General features: G+C 47.9%; 1 protein-coding gene across 1 annotated transcript in view; it reads left to right on the plus strand.

The window, feature by feature from the left end:
* PPP2CB (protein phosphatase 2 catalytic subunit beta) overlaps positions 1-22,074 on the plus strand; it is a 40,509-nt gene that overhangs the window by 3,081 nt on the left and 15,354 nt on the right. Inside the window, exon 2 of the mRNA XM_056116706.1 lies at positions 20,233-20,442. Coding sequence (XP_055972681.1) covers positions 20,233-20,442 — 210 coding nt within the window. The remainder of the gene's footprint in view (positions 1-20,232; positions 20,443-22,074) is intronic.

Consider the following 22,074-nt stretch of genomic DNA (forward strand, 5'->3'; position numbering starts at 1 on the left):
TTTGTTTTGTTTTGAAACATGACTTATTGGAGTCCGGGAAACAAAGTTAAATTATGTGGCTAGATTTTCCCTCAGAATTAAACTCCTGTTCTCAGATGTTCTAAAAACTGAACAAGTCAGCTAAAATCAAAACCAAAGTCATACTGGTTTGTAAAGGCACTACTTGGGTAGTGTGAGGTAGTGGCAAAAAAATATATCAAATCCATGCTGATGCTGATTAGAGAATAACTACTAAAAAGATGGGTGTGAGGTCTGGGGGGATAGGACCACCCTGCCATGTCTACCCCCCAGATCACAAAACAAGTTAAGAGTATGCAGTTGAGTCGGACTGGGTCAGGTTGGAATTTCTATCTAGAAAAAAAGTCACTTTCATAAAATAATAAGGCCTATCTGCCGAGAAGTCTGGCTCTTGACATTTACTTAAATTAGCAGGCCAGCTTTTGCGACTGATTGTGAATTTGACTCTGCCTATGTGGAGAGAGAGAGATCTCTTCTGCAAGTCATTCCTGCCGAGCAGTCAGTCGCTCTGCGACTTTCAAAGATTGTGTGCCTCCAGAGCCGGTCTGTCACTGTTCAGGACATTCTGTGACTGGAACTATATTTAACTCTTGGTAGAGGCTCAGCAAGAGTAAAAAATTTATGTTCTTTGGCCTGAAAAGTTTTATTTTATACTAAAGAACTTCAGCGAGAACTCTTTGTAGTACCAAGAAAATCTGGCCTGTTTGTATGTGAGCAGAGCTCTATTCTAATGAAAAAAATTGAGGTTTTTTTTTTTTTAGGCCGGAGCGATAGCAGGGCCGGAGCGATAGCACAGCGGGTAGGGCGTTCGCCTTACACGCGGCCAACATGGCCGACCCGAGTTCGATTCCTCCGCCCCTCTCGGAGAGCCCGGCAAGCTACCGAGAGTATTCGATATGCCAGACACAGTAACAACAACGTCTCCAATGGAGACGTTACTGGTCCCGCTCGAGCAAATCGACGATCAACGGGAGGGCCTTTACCTTTACCTTTACCTTTTTTTTTTAGAAGAATACACAGATATATTTCTTCATCTTTTTTTGTTTTGTTTTGGGTTTTTTTTTTTTTTTTGCTTTTCGGGTCATCACACCCAGCGATGCACAAGGGTTGCTCCTGGCTTTCTCTCAGTAATTACTTCTGGCGGTACGTTGGGAATCGAACCCAGGTCGGCCTCGTGCAAGGCAAATCCTCTACCTGCTGTACTATCGTTTCAGCCCCATATTTCTTCATCTTAACCTCAGCCTTGAAACAGTACAAATAGCTTTAGAATATTATTTCTTTAAAAAAATTTTTTCCAGGCACTGTAATTTATAGTATTGTTATTGACATGGTTTTGTGCACACCAGCACCACACCATCCATCAGTATCCCTTCACCTCACTCCCGCCCGTGTCCCCACCATGGTAAGTTCAGCTCTGTAGGGCGTTCTATCGTTGGTATAACATGTTACAATCCTGAATGCCTAAAACCATCTTAACGAAAATGAGAACCTGGTTAAAATGAATAATTGATTTGTGTGGATTATGAAGGATCTTTCGGGTTTTTTATTGTTTTGGTTTTGGGCCACACCCTGCAGTGCTCAGGATTTACTGCTGGGCAGTCATATGTGACAAATGCCTGAGCACATACTTTACATGCAGGGGACCCATACACTTCCCCGGCAGTTAGGGGCAGCTCCTGTGAGACTGGTCGTGGCCCAAAACCTTTGGTCACCGAACAGTACGATGGTAGGACCTTATTCTGATAGACAAATGGGTGTGTGTATGTGTGTGTGTGTGTGTGTGTGTGTGTCCCCGCACTCATTTAAGACAACCTCTTACTATTAATAGTCCTTAAGTCCCTCTGTCCTTAGTTAACAGACGACAAAACACTGAACCAAAACAACATAGGCTAGCTAATGATAGAAAAAAATTTTAAGACCAGGTCATCATTTATCAACTGAGTATATGTATATCGTTTTAAATAATATTTGTCATTGGTCCAGAGAGATAGTGTAGAGATCACGGCACTTGCCTTGCACATAGTGGGCCCCGGCTTGATCCTCAGCACTGCATTTGGGTTCCCTGAGCAAGGACAGAAGTGATCTCTGAACACAGAGTAGGCCCTGAGCACTGCTGGGTGTACCACCTTCCCAAAAAACTTTTTTTTTTATCAATAGTGAAGAAATGTAGATATTTGCATTATAAATTTTTCTTCATGTGAACTAGTTTTACTTGCAGCATATGCCTTTTGTTCTAGCTTGAAGATCTTGCAGAATGTTTTCTTTCACAGTCTTTCTTCAGGACAAATGCTTTGAAGAGCTGAGTGAATAAGATTCTTCTTTGGTGAAATTAAGTAAAAATTAAATTAAGTGATTAAGTAAAAATAGCAAGAATTAAAGATAAAGTTGATGCTGAGAGTTTGGGAGGAGACTGACATAACAGAGCACTTACTGAGCACACTCAAGGCCCTGAGTTCATTCCTGGCCCCGTAACAGCCAAATGCCCAAATAGCCACTGCTTTAGATACACAAACTACATCTGTTTTCTGAATTTTGTGGGTTGTTTGTTTTCGGGCCACAGCTGGCAATGCTCAGTGTTATTCCTGGGTCGGCTTCATGTAAGGCAAATGCCTTAGCCACTGTGCAGTTGCCCCTTGAGTTTTGTTTTCCTAAGAAAAATGAATTATCATCACAGACATAATCTAACATGTATGAGAAATTTAACTCTAGAATTTTGTTGAGCTTGTTGTTTGTGTTAGGTGCCAGGGCCTCAGACATTGGAGGCATCTGCACTAGCACTGAACTGTATTCCTGGCGTCTGCATTAGAGGTTTTTGTCTGTTTGGGTCCCCCACCCGCCTATGCTCAGAGCTTCCTCCTGGTTCTGCACTCAGGAGTCACTCCTGGTAGGGCTCAGGGAACCCTGTGTCTACTGGGGAAAGAAGCCCGGTCAGCTGCACGCAAGGCGAGTGCTTTGCCCATCGTATATCACTCCAACCTGTACTTGAGAATTTTGAACCTTTTTTTGTTTACATGTAGGGGTAAAGCCAAGGATTTCATATATGTAAAAATGTGTTCTGCCACAGAGCTACATCCTCAACCTTGGTTAGTTTTTCTTTTATTATAATTCTCTTTCTTGTGAATCTAGTGAAATATAAACCTGATCTTGTCCCTTTAAAATCACTTGCATCTGGGGCTGGAGAGATAGCACAGCGGGTAGGGCGTTTTCCTTGCACGACCCAGGTTCAATTCCCAGCATCCCATAGGGTCCCCTGAGCACTGCCAGGAGTAACTCCTGAGTGTAGAGCCAGGAGTAACCCCTGTGCATCGCCAGGTGTGACCCAAAAAGCAAAAACTAAATAAATAAAAATAAAATCGCTTGCATAGGGGCTGGAGCGATAACACAGTGGGTAGGGTGTTTGCCTTGCACGTGGCTGACCTAGGTTCGATTCCCAGCATCCCATATGGTCCCTTGAGCACCACCAGGAGTGATTCCTGAGTGCATGAGCCAGAAATAACCCCTGTGCAACGTCGGCTTGACCCAAAAAGCAAAGAAAAAAAAAATCACTTGCATAGGTCCAGGGATGTGACTTTAAAGGTGTAAGGCCCTGAGTTTGGTTCCTGGCACCACCACTTGGCCCCCTAAGTACTGCCAAGTGTGGTCCTAAAACCAGGAAAATATTAGTAACTGTCACAGATCTTTGGCTCTCTGAGTAGTAGCACCATGATGGTCAGAAAAAAACAGGCACTTTACAAAAGATGACAGAGCCAAGAAATAGGTATTCTCTAAGAAAGATTGGTGTGGCGTGCACCAGCCATGCCTTGTTTAGGGAACATTGTGGATGGGGACAATGGCACCCTGGGTAGGACACCCGCCTTGCATGCAACCGACCCAGGTTCAATTCCTGAATTCCCATTTGGTTGCCCAAAGCCCTGCCAGCATGATCCCTGAGCACAGAGCTAGGGGTAGGTCTTGAACACCTCTGGGTGTTACCCAAAACCCAAAAAGAAAGAAAAGGAGCGTGGGGAGGTGGGGGGCAGAGAGATGGTAGGGGGGTAAGACTCTTGCCTTGGTGGTTGTGACCTGCTTCAAATCCCAGCACCACACGTGATCCTGCCACTGCCCAGGGTGACCCCAGACTCCCTCCCCAGAAGGCTAGAGAGATTGATGCCTGTGACTTAGGCACTTGCTTTATACGCGGCTGACCCTGGTTCCATCCCTGGTACCAGGTACGATCCTCTGGGTACTGCATATGGTCCCCCAAGCTCAAGAGTGATCCCTGAGCACAGCTGCGTGTGGTCCTAAAACCCAGCAGACAACTCCCTGCCCTACCCCCCTTTCCCACCAAGAAATATTAGAGGAAAATGGGGCGAAAGATGGTTCCATGTTAGGTGCAGATCGGCCTGTGGGAACCGCAGGCCTGGCCCCTGGAAGCACATGTTCCTTAAGTACTGCCTGGTGTGACCCAAAACGCGAAGGAGAAACAGATTAGAATAGTCACTAGAACTCAAGGAGTGGCCAGGAAGATGGGGCTCAGTCGGCCAAGAGCATGCTTCGCGTGTAGGGGACCCAAGTTCAACCGAATACTGCATGGTTCCTTGCCAGATGTGGCCAAAAAAAAGCTGTGTGTTTTTGATATGAACCTGCAGAATGATGAAGATGCATTTAGAAAATTCATGCTAATTACTTGCTATGTTCAGGGCAAATGCTGCCTGACAAGTTAATGCCTTGAGTCTCCCAGAATGTGTTCCACGGTCAGAAAAAAGAATAAATCAGGGCCGGCATGATAGCACAGCAGCATTTGCCTTGCATGATGCCAACCCAGGTTCGATCCCCAGCTCCCATATGGTCCCCTGAGCCTTGCTAGGAGAGATCACTGAGTACAGAACCAGGAGTTAGCCCTGAGGACTGCCGGGTGTGGCCCCAAAACCAGTTATAACAACAGACCATGAGTGAAGCACTTGTTGAAGTCAAGGCTGCCATTATTTATGATTCGCTTCACTTTTTCTGTGTTGGTTTTACTAATAACTGCAGCAGTCTGATTGGGAAGAGACCTTCCATTCAGCACTTCTAAGCCCACTGCACTCATGGGACAAGAGAAATCATGACCCAGTAGGCGCAGAAAAATGACTTAAGGAGAGCGGTCCTGATTGATTTTGTAAGATCTGTGGAAAAAGCTTGCCCAGCCTGTTCACCCACACAAAAGAGAGTCTCTTAGCAAAGGGGACTCATGGCGCCCGAGAGAGGACACATCCAGTAGGGCCTTAGCCTGCACTACTCAGGTTTGATCCCTGGCATCCTACATGAGATCCCCTGAGCACAGAGCCAGGAGCATTACTGGGTGTAGGCACTCCCCCCCTTCCCAAAAAAAAAAGAAAGAAAAATAGAAAAAGTAACTCCTGAGGAAACCCATGTTTGAAGCAGAGGAGCTGAGGAGGTTCTTGGCAAGATAGCCTGGAAAAGCCCCTGGGCCAAGAGAGGCCCGACGGTGACCCTGCTGTGGGACAGGAGCCCCCAGTGCCTCTGGCCGAGAGGTGACAGGAGGTTTATCAAGGACTTGGTGGCTGTGGCCCCCTTGTGTATTTGGCCTTCCCTCTGCTGCTGCGCGTGCAGGGCCCGCACATGTGGCTGGCTGCTGCACATTCCCACCCTCTGACTCTGGCTCTTCCCACCCCCTGGCTCTGGCTCTCGGGTGCCAGTGCTGCACACCTGGCTGTGCCTGAGCTGCCGGAATCACCATCGAGACGGAGATGGTGGCCTCGTGCTTGCATCGCCGTCGATTTTGCCGCAGAGCCGTCCCTGAGTCCACAAGGCTCTACTTGCCCTGGGTTAGTGACCAGAGGTTGTCCGGCACTTCCTGTGAGGGCTTTTCAACTTTTGAGTTTCTTTAATGTCCGAATGACCTGGGGTGGGTTGAGATCTGTGCGTTTCAGGTTGTTTCCAGGGAGTCAGGGTCTTGGGCTTAGACTTGGATTGCTGTCGGGTAGAGTTTGGGGCATTTGCTGTTCCTTGGCATCTGTGCTTTGGAGTACTTGTCATCGGCAGACTTAAGTGACCGTCTTTCATCTTGATGCAACCTGAGATGACTGGCCTACTGGCACTGGGATGTGGTTCAGCAAAAAGGACATTTCCACTAAAGATAGATCAAGTAATATTTTATTTAAAAGCCCTTTCGCTGTCCAGAGCAGTGGGCAGGGTGTTTTCTTTGTATGCAGCCGACCCGGGTTTAATCCATGGCCATCCCGTGTGGTCCCCTGAGCACTGCCAGGAGTGATTCCTGAGTGCAGAGCCAGGAGTAACTGCTGAGCATTGCTGGGCGTGTGAATACAAAAGTAGGGGAAGGGGAAATGTTTCTTTTTTTTTTTTTTTTAAAGAAAAAAGCCATTTTGCTCTGAGGCTGGAGCTATAGTACAGTGGATAGGGTGTTTGCCGTGCATGTGGCCAATCTGGGTTTAACTCCCAGAACCCCATATGATCCCTTAAATATTCAGAAGTGATCCTTGAGCACAGAGCCAGGAGTAAGCCTTGAGCACCGCTGGGTGTGGCCTAAAAAAAAGTTGTTTTGAGAGTGGGATGGGGAGGAGAGAATTGACTTCATTGTAGAGTTGGGTTTTCACAAAGTGCGGTGAGCTTGCGGGGTTTGCTCTTCCCTTGTGCCTTCGTGGTGACTGAGTCTCATGTGCAGCTGTAGAGCTCCTGCATACTTGGGTCACACTGGAATCACGAATGGCAGTGCCACCAGGATGCCAGTCTGTGTGGAACAGCAGGCAGGTTCTCTACCACCCACCCCAACTCTCAGTTGTTTTGTTTGGGAAGTGGGGTTGGACCCACATCAGCAGTGCTCAAAGGCTGCTCCTGGGGGTGCTTGCGGGGACCACTGCAGGTGCAGGAGATTGGCCTGAGGCTAGCTACTTGCAAGGCCAGAGCCTTAAACCTTACACTCTCTCCAGCTTTTTCACTTTGGGGGGAGGAAGGAGGAGCACACCTCGTAGTTCTCAGGGATCACTCCCGGGAGCTGAGGGACCATATGTTTGTGGTGCCAGGGATTAAACCTGGGTTGGCTGTAGTCAAGTCGTCAAATGCATTACCCACTGTTCTCTCTCTCTCTCTCTCTCTCTCTCTCTCTCTCTCTCTCTCTCTCTTCCCCCTCCCCCATCCTCTCCTCTCCCTCCCTTTCTCTTTCTCCCCCCTCCTTTCCCCACCCTCTCCCCTATCATTTTTTTCATTTAATTTGGAAGGAGTGGCCACACCTTGTGGTGCTCAGGGCTTACTCCTGGCCCTGCGCTCAGGGATCACTCCTGGCAGGCCCAGGGGACCATATGGAATGCCGAGGGTTGAACCCGCGATGGCTTTGTGCAGGACGAGCACCCTGCCTGCTGTACTGTTGTTCTGGTCCTGCCCCTTCATTTTTTCAGAAAGGACAATAGTGACGACGTTTCTTTCACTTGAGGCTTTTTCCCTTTAGTTTTTGAAATCTGCTTTTGAAAGATATTCTCATGAAATGCATATCGCGCATAAGGAACATTCAGGATTGGTTCTGTGCAGATTTGTTCTTGCTTTAAAAGCAAATGAGGCTCTTTTTTCCTGTGGGAAATGAGAAAGCAAAGAGGGATGGTTGCCGGCTGCCACTGCATCTTTAACGGCATTGATTCGAGAAACTGCAGTTGGCTTCTACACACCAGGCCCTGTTCCGGTGCTGGGGGTTCAGCGAGGAGCAGAAGAGAGAAGGGACGGCAAGTTGATAGACTAGACCGCTGGGAACCACTTCCCTTCCCTCAGAAAAGGCATTCCCAAGTCTTCAGAGCTGACACGTGGAATCAGAAGCTAGAAGGCACAGTTCCCAAGGCTGCCCTCACCTCTGTGCCCCTGGTGAGTGCAGTGAACTCTACGAACTCACCGTACTCTACAATTATGGCTTATTTTGGGAAGGAACACAGACAGATGAAAGTTGGCTAAGACAAGAGAGGTGAACGGTAGTTCAGGAAGGGCTGCTGGGATCTTAAAAATCTCCAGTTCCTCCAGGGTCCAAACTGGTCATGGGTGACCCCGTCACAAACCCTGTTATTGACTGTTAACGTAGTTAGAGCCCCAGGAAGAGACTCATCTGGCCATCCTGGGGCCTGTGGATCACCGACCAGTAGTGAGGGGGGAAATTGCTCTCTTCTTTGGTATGGTTAATTCCTTAGTACATATTATTCTTTTTAATTCAGAACAGATTTTATAAAAAGAACTTCGTACAGTAAACAAAGGAGAAAAGACACCATGGGCTGGAGAGATCACAGCGGGTAGGGCATTTACCTTGCAGGCGGTCGACCTGGGTTCGATTCCCAGCATCCTATCCCACTCCGAGCACCACCAGGAGTAATTCTGAGTGCAGAGCCAGGAGTAACCCATGTGCATCGTCAGGTGTGACCCAAAAAGCAAAAAAGAAAAAGAAATAACACCATAGTTGAAGAATGAAGATAACATGGGTAGGAAAACCATGCGAAGGACATAAAGAGAAAAGCAGTGTAGGATTAGGAGTGCCTGATGGAATTGGTGTGCCTTGGGAGCACTGTGGTGGGAGTCCTGGGGGAGGAACAAGGACAAGCCAACGTTATGCAACAGGATGTGAGGGTTTTTTCTCCAGTTAATTTGGCATATTCATTCCTTGTTTGTCTTAATTTTGTTTAACTCTTTTTGACTCAGCGTCAGGCTGTTTCCACTCGGGGCACCCCAGAGGGGGCAGGTGAGAGCCCTCCCCGCCCCAAGGGACCCAGCCCCGGCAGCCGATCTCCACTACCCAACCGCCACCACGCCCCAGGCCGCTTTCCACACGCTCGGGCCAAGCCTCACGTATGAGTGAACATATTCTGGGCCTCGAGGCTGCACGACACATCATAAGACACTCCTTACTCATTTTCCATAATTACCACACCGTATTTGAGATATATAAATATACACCCCTCTCTGAGAGCCCAGCAAGCTACCAAGAGTATCCTGCCCGCATGGCAGAGCCTGGCAAGCTAGCCGTGGCGTATTCGCTATGCCAAAAAACAGTAACAATAATGGGTCTCGTTCCCCTGACCCTGAAAGAGCCTCCAATACGTTGGGAAAGACAAGTAAGGAGAGGCTGCAAAAATCTCAGGGCTGGGACGAATGGAGATGTTACTGGCGCCCGCTCGAGTAAATTGACGAACAGTGGGATGGTAGTGATACAGTGAACTGTTCTTTTAGCTAGCTCCTCAAGAGGGAACTGGGCCCTTTGGAGAAGGAGGAGGGGCACTGCACTCCTCGTGGTGCTCAGGGTTGACTCCCGGGCTCTGCTCTCAGGGACCACTTTGGGGGACCATATGTGAACCAGGTATTGAACCAAGGTTGGCCATGTGCAGGGTAAGTGGCCTGCCCACTTCGCTTTCACTGTGGCCCCCAAAGTTTACCTTTCGGTTTTACTTTTGGTTTTGGGGGGGGCACACCTGGCTATACTCAGGGCTTACTCCTGGCTCTGAGCTCAGGGATCACTCCTTGTGGGCTCAGGGTACCAGGGGGAGTGCCAAGGATGGATCCCAGGTTGGCATTGTGTAAGGCAAATACCCTACCGCTCCAGCCCAAGGTAACCATTTCTAAATGCATGTAATTCTCTTTCCCATATAATTTAGCATTTTTGTGTAGCCAGAGTTGCCCAGTTGGTTTAATTTTGGAAACTTCTGTTTTTAAGGGATTACTATGGGATTACTCCTGGCTCTGCTCAGGAATCACTCCTGGTGGGGTTCAGGGGACTAACTGTTTGGGGTGCCCAGAGTCAAACCCAGGTCAGCTGCATGCGAGGTAGGAGGAGCCTTTGCTGCTGTCCAACCCTCAGCTTGTTTAATTTCGTATGTGTATAAAATCACTTGGGAAGCAAAACTAAAATTCCAGTTTCTTGTGGGCCAGAGTAATTGTACCAAGATAGGGCACTTGCCACCCGTGTCCGACCCAGGTTTGTTCTCCAGGCCCTCCCCCTGCTCACAGCCTGAGCACAGGTGAGTATGCACCCTCCCGCCCCAAATCAAATAAAGTGCAGGTTTCCTGAGAAGTGGATTAATCAAGTGTTGGGAAATAGGAGTTTCTCTGTTCATTCATTCTGGGGGCCGCTGCACCCCCAGTGCTTCATGGGCAGAGCAGACTGCATGATGCTAGGATCAAGCCCAGGGCCTGGTACGTGCAGGGTCTGTGTTTTGCCATCCTGGGATACTGAGCCATGTCCTAGAATCTGCATTGAAAATATTTTTTTGTTGTTGAGTATTTGTGCTGGGAAGATGGCTCAGAGGCCCGGATAGTTTCCTGTCGGGGCCCAAGGTGCAGCCCCAGCCTTTAGTTCCTGAAGCTCCTAGTCATGAGTAACCTTTGAGCACTGCTCAGCCCCCTAAATAAATGCTATCTAGAGGTAACCACTTAAAAAGAAAAACTTGTTTTTTCCTTTGGATCTTCCAGATGGTGCTCAGGGGAACCAGGGCCCATGCTCGGTGCTGCTCAGCCCACCGACTGGCAGTTAACGCCAGGGCCTCAGGGTGGCTTGCTGCTTGGAGCCTGCAGAGCTGGGAGCTCGTATTCTGTGCCCAGGGAGTCCCAGGAGGCCAGGTGCTGCTGGTGGGGAACCTGGGACCCACACGAGCCCTCCCTCTTTGTTCCTTTTTGGGCGGGACCGGGTGTTGCTAGGGGCTGGGGTGCTTTTAGCTCAGCGCTCCAGCATGACTCCAGGGGCCAGGCTGTGCTAAGGATGGGTTCAGCATGCACAGCGTGCATCCCAGCCCTTTGAGAGAGATCTCTGGCTACTGACTGCGATTTTAAAGAGCGTCATTGGTATTCTGACACAGTTATTTCAGATTGTGTATGGAGAAGTGCTCCTCTGTGGAATATATTGAGATTCTGGTATTAGACAGTTTTGTGGTTTGAAAGCTTCTGGCTTTCTTTTTGTGTTTGTGTTTCCGGTGTCATGAAGTGTCTCTGAGAGTTTCACTGATGGTTTTTTGCCATCATTGGTTTCTTTGAGATATCTTTTTTTCATTTGTGTTACTCAGTATTTCCTGGCCATGGTTTTAGAGTTTCTCCAAATAGCAGTGTCAGCATTCCTATCCTGCAATTTCTCTATACTCCTGATTTGAGAATTTCTTTTCCAGCATGATCACTTCATTTCTTTAGCTGTAATTTCATCGTTGTTGAACAAATCTCTCTTTTGAGTATGACTTTGTAATGCTTTGGGGGCCACGCCCAGCATGATCAGGAGGTGCTCCGGGTCTGTGCGGAGGAGGGTTGAACCTGCACCTCTGGCATGCAGAGTATGTGCTGGCTGTTGGGCAGTCTTCCTGACTCGACTGTCCGTCTGTGTAAAATGTCCCAGGAGTCTCCTACAGGAAAGTTTGTGGGTAGTGCAGCTAGCTATATGTTTGCTGTCTAGGTGTTAGCCTGATAATACATGTCCTATAAACCAGTCATTTTTTAAAAATCTACCAAAGAGGAGACCGACTGGAAGGAGAGAACAGTGGGTGCTTGCACAAGGCTGCCCCGGGCACCAGCTCTGGCATTTCATATGGTTCCCTGAGTCCTGCAGGAGGGATCCTTGAGTGCAGAGCCAGGTGCGACCCAAAAACAGATATTAAGGATGTAGGGCGGGGAGGTGACTCAAGGAGCGGCAGTGCATCCTCTTCGTGCGGGAACCCGTCCTGGCACCGTAAGGTCCCAGAGAGCTGCACAGTTGTGACACAAAACAAAATCATAATAAAATCATACACTCTGTTAGTTCTGTAATGTTGGACTGTCATCCTAGCTTTACTGTCTTAGTTCTCTTCCTGAGAGTTTTTATTTTATAGCAGCAAGAACAAAGAAAATTACTTTTAAGCAGGTGAGAAAGGAAATAAGCTTGAATGAACAAATGCAGGCAGCAGTAACTGTTTCAGCCTGGATAAATCTCTCTAGTGGAAAGCATAACCCTAACCCTTTCAGGTTGCGTCTGGCTAGCATCTGGAAGGGGCCCAGTATTCCTTGTTAGGAACGACTTGCGGGGCTGACTCATGATCTGATTCAGGTTGAACATACGATTTTCTTCCTTCAATCTGGAATTTGGGTGTGTGCTGGAAAAGGGGGTCCTCTAGCTCAGTGTGGCCACTCCCAGTTTCAGGTCCTCGGCAAGAGTCTAATGCGTTTCCTCTAGACCGGTAACCCAGATGTTCCTCCAGCTCCCCATCAGCCCTTACTGTGCATTTTGTGTGCCTCTCTCGGGCGATGCACCTTAGAAGCTGGTGCTTGATTTTCCCAGGACTTGTCTCTTGTGCCTTTTCCCTTGTCTGATTCTTCTGTGTGTCCTTGTGATGTAATGAATCGTAGCCATAAGTACAACTATCTGCTGAGTTCCATGGCTCTTTGTGAGTTACCATCCGAGCTGGGAAAGGTCACTTTCTTGACATAAAGGGTTTTACATTGACCACTTTAGACCTAGGGGAGCTAAGTACTCTGCTGGCGCACACACTTCTTTTATTCACGGAAGGCAAGTCAAAGCGATCCTGTAGTGATTCACTTGGTGAGCCACAGTATAACTATGGCGGTGACTTCTAATCAAGTCATTAGAAACATCACTGGGAGATAAATATGGTGAGTGATGTGGCCCACGTTGGCCTAATGCCGTGATCTCCTGGCACATCTAGGCCTCCTGTGCAAAGCGTCCAGACACTGTTCTGCGTGTAGTAACCCAAGTATGGAGCCATTCATTCTTTAAAGATCAGTCAAGGGTAGGTGTGAGTTGGTGCTAGAGCATTGGCCTTGCCTGTATCAGACCCTAGGCTCAGTTTCCGAGAGGTCACTTAGTCCCCAAGCACAGAGCCAAGAGTAGCTTCCGAAACAACAGGCAGTTGTGTTAGATCTTATTTACCGTCTGAGGCTCCTCGTGGTGCGGGGATGAAACCAGGCCTCCCAAATCAAAGCCTGCCTCAGTCTGCTGAGCCATCTCTCCATCTCACTATTTCTGCGTTCAAAGGAAGGGATCTGAGGGGAGGGGTTTGGCCACACTGACCAGTCCTCAGGAGTGGCCGCCAGGCCACCCCAACCACTCCTGGAGGTGTCAGGGCATCACGGGTGGTGCCCCTGATCAAGCCAGTCTTGACCCGATTCAGTGGTTAAGGGACGTATTGCATGCAGCAGACCCTGATTCCGTTCCTGGTACCACACGGTTGACGGCACCGGCTGGTGTGGCCCAGTCCAGACCCACCAACAGAGACAGAAGTGAAGCAGGTTTCCTTCTTGAAGTTGGAGTTGTCAGCCAGATGATTTTTTTTTTTAAATACAAAATATGGATGGGTAGCACTGGAGCACTCCCATTGCTGATCGATTTGCTCTAGCAGGCACCAGTAATGTCTCCATTGTGAGACATGATGTTACTGTTTTTGGCATATCCAATACGCCATGGGGAGCTTGCCAGGCTCTGCCATGCGGGCAGGATGCTCTCAGATAGCTTGCTGGGCTCTCCACGAGGGACAGAGGAATCGAACCCCTGGTCGACCGCATGCAAGGCCAACGCCCTACCCACTGTGCTATCACTCCAGCCCTTGGATGGATAGATTACAGATTTTTTTTTCCCTAAACAAAAGCTGAGGTTTGAGGCTCTTCGTGTTCCTAGAACAAGCAGATGCCATTGGGCTACACTAGCACAGGATAGGGACGGGTGGAGGCGTTACTGGCGCCTGCTTGAGCAAATCGATGAGTAACGGGATATCAAGTGATCAAACAAAAGCTGGGAAGATGTCTTAGGGAGTAGATTTGATTTTTTTAAATATTTTATGATGTGTATTTCTGAGCCATTTGCTGAATGTTACAGGATAATAGATTCCCTTCAGCTCTAATTGGGGTTGTGTCTTACAGTCGCGTTCCATGGTTGGCTGTGGAATGGAGAGCCTGTGTCTCCGTTGGCCAGAGAAATGAAACGTGATTTTTTGCATGAGACTTCTGGCAATGCTTTGTGAAAGAGAAAGCCAGCATGTGGCCTTTGGCCTCTTCTGGGAGCCAGATACGGTATCTAGAGGTGCATTGGCATTTTGTGACTGTGAGTTGGCAATTCTGTTTATTAAGACTGGCAGACTGTGTAGACAGCAAGAGTCCACTGCCCTCTGACCTGTGACAAAGGCACCAACCCAGGCCCCTCCCCTCTCTTCCCTCTTCTCCTCATTTTCTGGGAGACTTCACATAACCTTGTTGATCCTAACTAATTATAGGCAAAAGAGATATATGAGGTATGTTTTCATGGGCTGGAGCTTTAGCACAGCGGGTAGCGCCTTGCACGCGGTTCGATTCCTCCATCCCTCTCAGCCTGGCAAGCTACCAAGAGTATCCCGCCTGCACGGCAGAATATTCCCGTGGCATATTCGATATGCCAAAAGCAGTAACAGCAGGTCTCACAATAGAGACGTTACTAGTGCCCGCTCAAGCAAATCAGTGAACAACGGGAGGACAGTGCTACAGTGCTATGTTTTCTTAATTGAGGAAGTCTCCCAGGCTAATTAAAACTTTAAAGTCACTTGTGGGAAGAGTATTTGATAGGAACAGGCAGAACAGTTGTGCAGAAATTAAAGAGAGGGTCTGAGATTAAAGGAGAGATACAGCAGGTAAGTCACTTCCCTTGCATGCACCGGACGCAAGTTCGATCCCCATCGCCACATATGGTATCCTGAGCACCACCATGAATGATCCCTGAGCATAGGGCCAGGAATGAGCCCTGAACACACACAGCCAGGTGTGGCCCAAAACACAACCAAGAAAGAAATTAAAGTGAGATTATAGCATGTCAAAATCGTATCTTAGTTAATGGAGAAGTACACCACCTGTTAGGGCTCTTTCGGGGGGAGGGGCCATGTCTGGTGGTGCTCAGGGATAATCAGTCCCTGCTAGGGCTTGAGGAACCGTGTATAGTGCCAGGGATGGAACCAGGCCGGCTTTGTGCAAGGAAGACCCCCTGCCTCCTGTACTGTCATCGCTCCAAGGGCTCTTGCCTTAGGAGCAGCCCGCCTGGATCCAGTCCCTGGCACCCCCATATGATCCCCTGATCCCGCCAAAAGTGATTCCTGAGCACAGAGCCAGGGATATTCCCGAGTGCTGCCAGATGTGTTCCCCCATCTGCTTTAAATGTAGCCAGAAAACTTTTCATACCTTAGACATGTGAACTTGGCTTTTTATTGCAAAGACCACACTGCCAGTTGGAATCTTACAGGGCCTTGCTGACCTGCAAATCCTGAGTTCTGCCACTGAAACCTCATCCCTGACCCCCTTGAAAACATTTTAGAACACTGGAGAGAACCTCTCTAATGACGTGGGACTTACCATTGTCCCTATTCTAGACACACTTAAAAAGTAAGAAAGCCGGAGCTAGGTGCAGCCAATTATCATAAATAAGTCAGGAGGACATGGTCTAAACTTTGTGATTCCTTCAGTGTATGTGAAGTCTTTCCTTGTGACAGTTATACATATTTTAGCATTAACATCTGATGCCCTGTAAAGCACTAGGTCACTGAAACAAGTTGAATTTCCTTGTAGAACTGTGAACACTCACCTGCTTTTCCCTTTGGTCTTTCATGTTCTGTTAGTAGATCGACCAGACAGGTACATTAAGAGAGGGATTTCTGGGGCTGGAGCAATAGCAAGCACAGTGGGTAGGGCATTTGCCTTGCACGCAGCCAACCCAGGTTCAATTCCCAGCGTCCCATATGGTCCCCTTAGTACCGCCAGGGGTAATTCCTGAGCGCAGAGCCAGGAGTAGCCCCTGTGCATCGCTGGGTGTGACCCAAAAAGAAAAAAAGAGAGAGAGAGAGAGAGGGATTTTCAAGCTTTTAGTTTTATGACCCAAGGCTGGAGCGATAGCACAGCGGGTAGGGCGTTGTTTTCCTTGCATGCGTCCGACACGGCCGACCCGAGTTCGATTCCTCCGTCCCTCTTGGAGAGCCTGGCGAGCTACCCGTGACGTATTCGATATGCCAAACACAGTAAAAAGTCTCACAATGTTACTGGGCCCGCTCGAGCAAATTGATGAACAACGGGAGAACAGTGACAGTGAAACTTAAGCACTGCAGCAGCAGTTTGGTGGCTGGTGGTGAGAGTGGGCAGCAGTGCCGGGAGCGGGGTGGGGATTATACCTGGAAGGCATCGCCTCTGCATACCTCAATCTCTTCTCTGGGGGGTTGGGTCACACGCCGGGACCGGGGTTTCAGGGTAAGAGCCACGTTCGCTGCATGCGAGGCAAATGTCTACCTCTTGGGTCCAATGTCCTAAACAAAATTTAAGAATTTTTGTTTAGGGGCTGAGAGATAACGAAACCCAAAAAAAAACATAAGCCCATTAAAGGGTACCATTCCGTATCCACTAATGGCATGGTTAAAGTCTGTTGACCAGATGATGTGACAACAGAAAATCAGACTTTGCATCGAGAAACTTAAAGTTGATGTTTTTCAGAGTTCTTTAGATTATGGAGTCCCAGGAGAGGTAGAGAATCGTCTGTCCTTGGGGTTCACAGCCCACTCTGCAGCCCCTCTGCCAGCCCCGCTTGGCGCTGCGGCATACGTCTGCACCAGTGCCACCTGCACTCACTCCCATCCTTGCGGTGTGTGTGTTCTCGCCGGGCCGGTGCTTTCACAATGTTATGTACACAGTGTTGTGTACAAAGCTTCAGGGTTTTCTTTTGCTAATCCCTTGAGGATCTGGAAAGTACCTTTTTAGAATTTTGTACATAACATTGTGTCAAAAATAATATTTTTCCATGAAGTTAATGGCGGTAGGGCGTTTGCCTTGCATGCAGCCAATGTGGCCGACCCGAGTTCGGTTCCTCCGCCCCTCTCGGAGAGCCCGGCAAGCTACCGAGAGGATCTCGCCCGCACGGCAGAGCCTGGCAAGCTCCCGTGACGTATTCGATATGCCAAACACAGTAACAATAAGTCTCACGATTGGAGACGTTATTGGGCCCGCTCGAGCAAATCGATGAACAACGGGAGGACCGTGACCGTGACCGTGAAGCTGATGGAAGGTACATATTTCTTTTTCAATCTTATTTTGCTTTCAGAGGCTTTTTAAATGTTCTTTCTCATTTGAACTGTGCCAGAGCGATAGCACAGCAGGTAGGGCGTTTGCCTTGCACGCAGCCGACCCGGGTTCGATTCCTTCACCCCTCTTGGAGAGCCCGGTACGCTACCAAGAGTATCATGCCCACACGGCAGAGCCTGGCAAGCTTCCCATTATGTATTCGATATGCCAAAAACAGTAACAGGTCTCACAATGGAGATGTTGCTGTTGCTCCCTCTAGCAATTCAATGAGTGCTGCAGTGCTACGTTGGAACTATTTTCTCCTAAATTAGTAGATAGATGGAATGAACTTAGTCCATTTGTTTTATATATATATATGTATATATATATCACTTAATCACTTAATCACTTAACTTCCCGTTAGTCGTCGATTTGCTCGAGCGGGCGCCAGTAACGTCTCCATTTGTCCCTGTCGCGTGCTAGTGTAGCCCAATGGCATCTGTTCGCTCTGGGAACATGAAGGGCCTCAAACCGATCGTTCATGATCTTGACGAAGAAGTCTGACCATCTGGTAGGTGGGCGGCCACGCGGTCTTTTGACATCCCGTGGAATCCAATCAGTAACAGCTCTAGTCCAACGGTCGTCTTTAAATCTCATTACATGACCAGCCCATCTGATTTTCGACACCTTGGCAAATGAGACAGCGTCCCTGATCCTTGATCGTCGACGGATGTCAGAACTCCGGATTCGTTCTCTCATTTGAGTGAAACGTGATATTCCAAGCATAGCTCTTTCTATTCTTCTTTGGGAGACCTGAATAGCGTTCTCATCTTGTTTGTCATCCATGACATTGCGTTCTCATCTTGTTTGTCATCCATGACATTGGCAACTATCGCCCGATCTGCCTATTGTCTGTCATCTACAAGTTGTTCACTCGAGTCATCCTGAATAGGATTGGCAGAACATTAGATGAAGGACAACCATGCGAGCAAGCAGGGTTCCGCAAAGGATTCAGCACCATCGACCATATCCACACGATAACCAAGCTCATTGAGGTTTCTCGGGAGTTCAAGATGCCGCTCTGCTTAACGTTCATTGATTTAAAGAAGGCCTTTGATTCTGTTGAGACGGAAGCGGTCATTGAAGCCCTAGCCAATCAGGGCATTCAAGCCCAATACATCAGGATCCTCCGTGAGCTGTATTGCGGATTCACTACCAGGATCTCACCATTCTACAAAGAAGTGATCATTGATGTCAAGAGAGGGGTGCGGCAGGGTGATACCATTTCACCGAAACTCTTCAGTGCCACCCTCGAGAACATCATGCGACGACTGGAATGGGAAGGAATGGGAGTGAAGATAGATGGTCGGCAACTACACCACCTCCGCTTTGCTGATGACATTGTTTTAATAACACCAAACATCAGCCAAGCGGCACAAATGCTGGCCGACTTTGACCGTGAGTGTGGAAAGGTAGGACTACAGCTGAATCTTACGAAGACAATGTTTATGAGAAACAGCCTTGTTCCTGACGCCCCATTCGCTCTCAATGGAACGACCATCTCCGAATGCAACAGCTATGTCTACCTAGGTCGAGAGGTCAACATGACAAATGACCTGGCACCCGAGCTGCGCAGGAGGAAGAGAGCGGCTTGGAACGCCTTCAAGAACGTCGAAGAAATAGCTAAGAGGACGAAGAACCTCCGGCTCCGGGCACATCTCTTTGATTCCACTGTTCTTCCTGCATTAACATATGCCTCAGAGACCTGGGCCCTACGTATATATATATATGTCTAGCATATATTTTTATATTTATAACATTGGCATATACTGGGGGAGGGAGGATTCGGACCACAGGGCAATTCTCACTCTTATCTCTGTGCTCGGGGATCACTCCTGGTGGTGCTCAGGGGGACATATGTGGTGTCTGGAATCAGGTTGGGGTCAGTCACTTGCAAGGCAAGCACCTGAACGCCTGCATCTCTCTCCAGCCCCATTCACATAGATTATAATTCTACAGTCAAAGTCTTCATAATGGTATATGTGAACTAATTAAATATGACAGTTGGAATAGGGAAATTGAAGGCTGAATTAGGAATCGGTGCAAGAATGTTTTTAGTTTAGGTTTGGGGGCACACCCAGCAAAGCAGGGCAAGTTCCCTTTCCAGCGTACTAGCTCCCTGGCCCCCAAAATGTATTTCGTGTCTGCCTTGTTGACCTGTTTCAATGTGTAAATAAGATCTGTTTAAAAATAGCCTTATTGGAGTGTAATTCATATGTTACATAGTTCACTCAGTTTTAGTCTTCTGGACCTGCTACTTAATCCAGTGCAGAGACGTTCATCTGTCATCACAGTATTCAGAACGTTTTTTTTTCCCACCACAAGAATCTGCACCCCCCCTGGCCTAGCCTTAAATCTCCTTTCTGCTCAGTGTATCTGCCTGTTGGCACACAGTGTAATGGAAGAGCACACTAAGTGACCTCATGACTGCTACCTTTTAAGTGTTCCCGAAGATTGTTGCATGTCATCTTTTTTTGTTGTTGAATAGTATTCCATTCAGTGGGCATACCCAATTTATTGAGTCATTCTTCAGTTAATGAACATATTCTGGCTGTTGCAAATAATGTTGCCATGAACATGTATAAAATAGAAGATTTTCTTTCCTTCAAGTAAATTTATAGAAGTGGGGTTGCTAGATTATATGGTAGTTCTTCATTTAACTTGACTGTTCTGGGAGCCGGGGATCGAACCCTGAACCTCATGCATGGGGATCGAACCTGAACGCCATGCAGAACCTCTCCCCTGGTTCCACCTTTCTTGGGAAACTCCTAGGCTGCTCTGTACCTTTGTCTGCCCTGTACCTTTGTCTGCCTGCTGCAGTATGGGGCATTTAGACTTCTCCACATCCTCACAGTTCCTAATTATATATGTATATATGGCTTTTCAGCTAAAGTACAAATGTTTTTTTAAAAACTTAAGTTTAAGCCACGTTTCAGGTGGGTTTTTGTTTTTGTTGTGGGGGGGGCGGCACACCAGCTGTGCTCAGTGGTGAGTTCCGGCAGGGCCTGGAGACCGTGCTGTGCGGGAGACTGGGGTAGGTCTCCCAAACACCGGCAGGGCATGTGCTCAGCCCACTGAGCGCACTCTGGGCCCACAGCCTCTCAAAATTATGTCTCACAAAATGATGTCTGTTAAGTCTGTGTTGGTGTCTTTTTTTCCTAATAGGCTAAAGAAATTCTAACGAAAGAATCAAATGTGCAAGAAGTGCGTTGTCCCGTTACCGTGTGTGGAGATGTGCACGGCCAATTCCATGACCTCATGGAACTCTTCAGGATCGGTGGCAAGTCACCAGACACAAACTATCTCTTCATGGGAGACTATGTGGACAGAGGATACTACTCCGTGGAGACGGTGACACTCCTTGTGGCACTAAAGGTATGTTTCTTGAAATTCTGCTTTCTTTTACAAGCTCTAACCTTGTTAAATCATGATTATACTTGTGTGGCCCTGTCAGCTGGCTCTGGGCATAGATTCTGGGCAGATCATAGATAGTGGAAACATACTACAATCCAAACTTTGTAACGGGATCGAGTCTGCTTTTGCAACTCTGGTTATTTTATTTTATGTATTATCTGATAACCTTTTCATACCTTGTGTCAGAAACATTATTCACGATCATGATCATCCTGTTGTAGGCCCCAGTAACGTGTCTCCTGTCTTAGCCCTAAGATTTTAAAAAGTGCCATAATCAAGGCTCTTTCGGGGTTAGGAGAATGAGACCCATCATTGTTACTGGTATTTGGCATATTGGGTACGCCATGGGGAGTTTGCCAGACTCTGCTGTGTGGGCAGGTAACATTCGGTAGCCTGCCAGGTTTTCAAAAAGTAAGAATGAGATAATAAGGTGTCCGGGAGCGGAGTTTTATAGCCTCTGGGTCTTGGCCGTTGATGGGATTACACGGCGCCAGGGGGTCAGTTGGTGGGTGTGACCCCCGCCTACTGGGATTTGGAGGATCTGGGTGGAGGATGCTCAGCCCCGATCTGATCAGGCTTGGAGATCTCAGCCCCGGGACCCGCGTGCCTTTGTTCCTCTGCCGGTACCTTCATGCGTGTGGCGAGTGGTCTCAGCATGGTTGTGGCTGGTTCTGGAGGTCTTCGGCTGCCAGAGCTCTGCTCGGGGCGGGGAGGGAAACTCAGCATTATTAATTAAGAGAAACATTATTAATTAAGTAGTATTCGTTAAGGTATGTCATGTTTTATTGTGGACCAGCAACTATTAAATACATTTGAAATCTTGCCCAGATTATGCAGGAGCTGTTTCTCTTGGCAAAAGCAGCATGTAGAGATGTTTGTCAGAGGTCCAAAATTCAGACTTCTAGTATCCATTCAGAGTTTAGGAGTAACGGTATTTTGGGAAGACTTAAAATTTAGACTTGAGACATTTACAAGTTTATTTAATAACATAGGTATTAGGTGATATGAATTCCAGTGAAGGTGGTATAAATAGCAAAGAAGAATGGTTGTAAAACTTTTCATAGTTTTTGAATTTTTTTTTCTTTTTGGGTCATACCTGGTGATGCACAGGGGTTACTCCTGGCTCTGCACTCGGGAATTACTCCTGGCGGTGCACGGGGACCATATGGGATGCCAGGGATGGAACCTGGGTCAGTCACATGCGTGGCAAATGTCTTACCCACTGTGCTATCCCTCCAGCCCCCAGACTTTTCAAAGTCTTTAAACAGTAAGACCTGGTTATGAAAGAGATTTGGGGATGGGGGCCACACCTGGCAACGTTTGGGGTTTACTCCTACCTTTGTGCCCAGGAATCATTCCTGGCAGAGCTGGGGGTGGGGGAGGTTAAACCAGCGTCAGTCACATACAGTAGACAAGCGCCTTACCCCATGTACTTTATCTCTCTGGCCCCATGAATGAAAATGAAAATGTTTTTATTGTTAAAAAAAGAATTAGCATTTAACTCATAGTCAGGAAAAAGAGGAAGCATTTAAGGATATGGGTCAGAGGTTAATGTGCTTAACATGAAACTAGCAAAAATGTGTTTTCTACCGT

Source organism: Sorex fumeus, unplaced genomic scaffold (genome assembly GCF_029834395.1).
Source record: "Sorex fumeus unplaced genomic scaffold, SorFum_2.1 ptg000033l, whole genome shotgun sequence".
NCBI classification, from domain to species: domain Eukaryota; kingdom Metazoa; phylum Chordata; class Mammalia; order Eulipotyphla; family Soricidae; genus Sorex; species Sorex fumeus.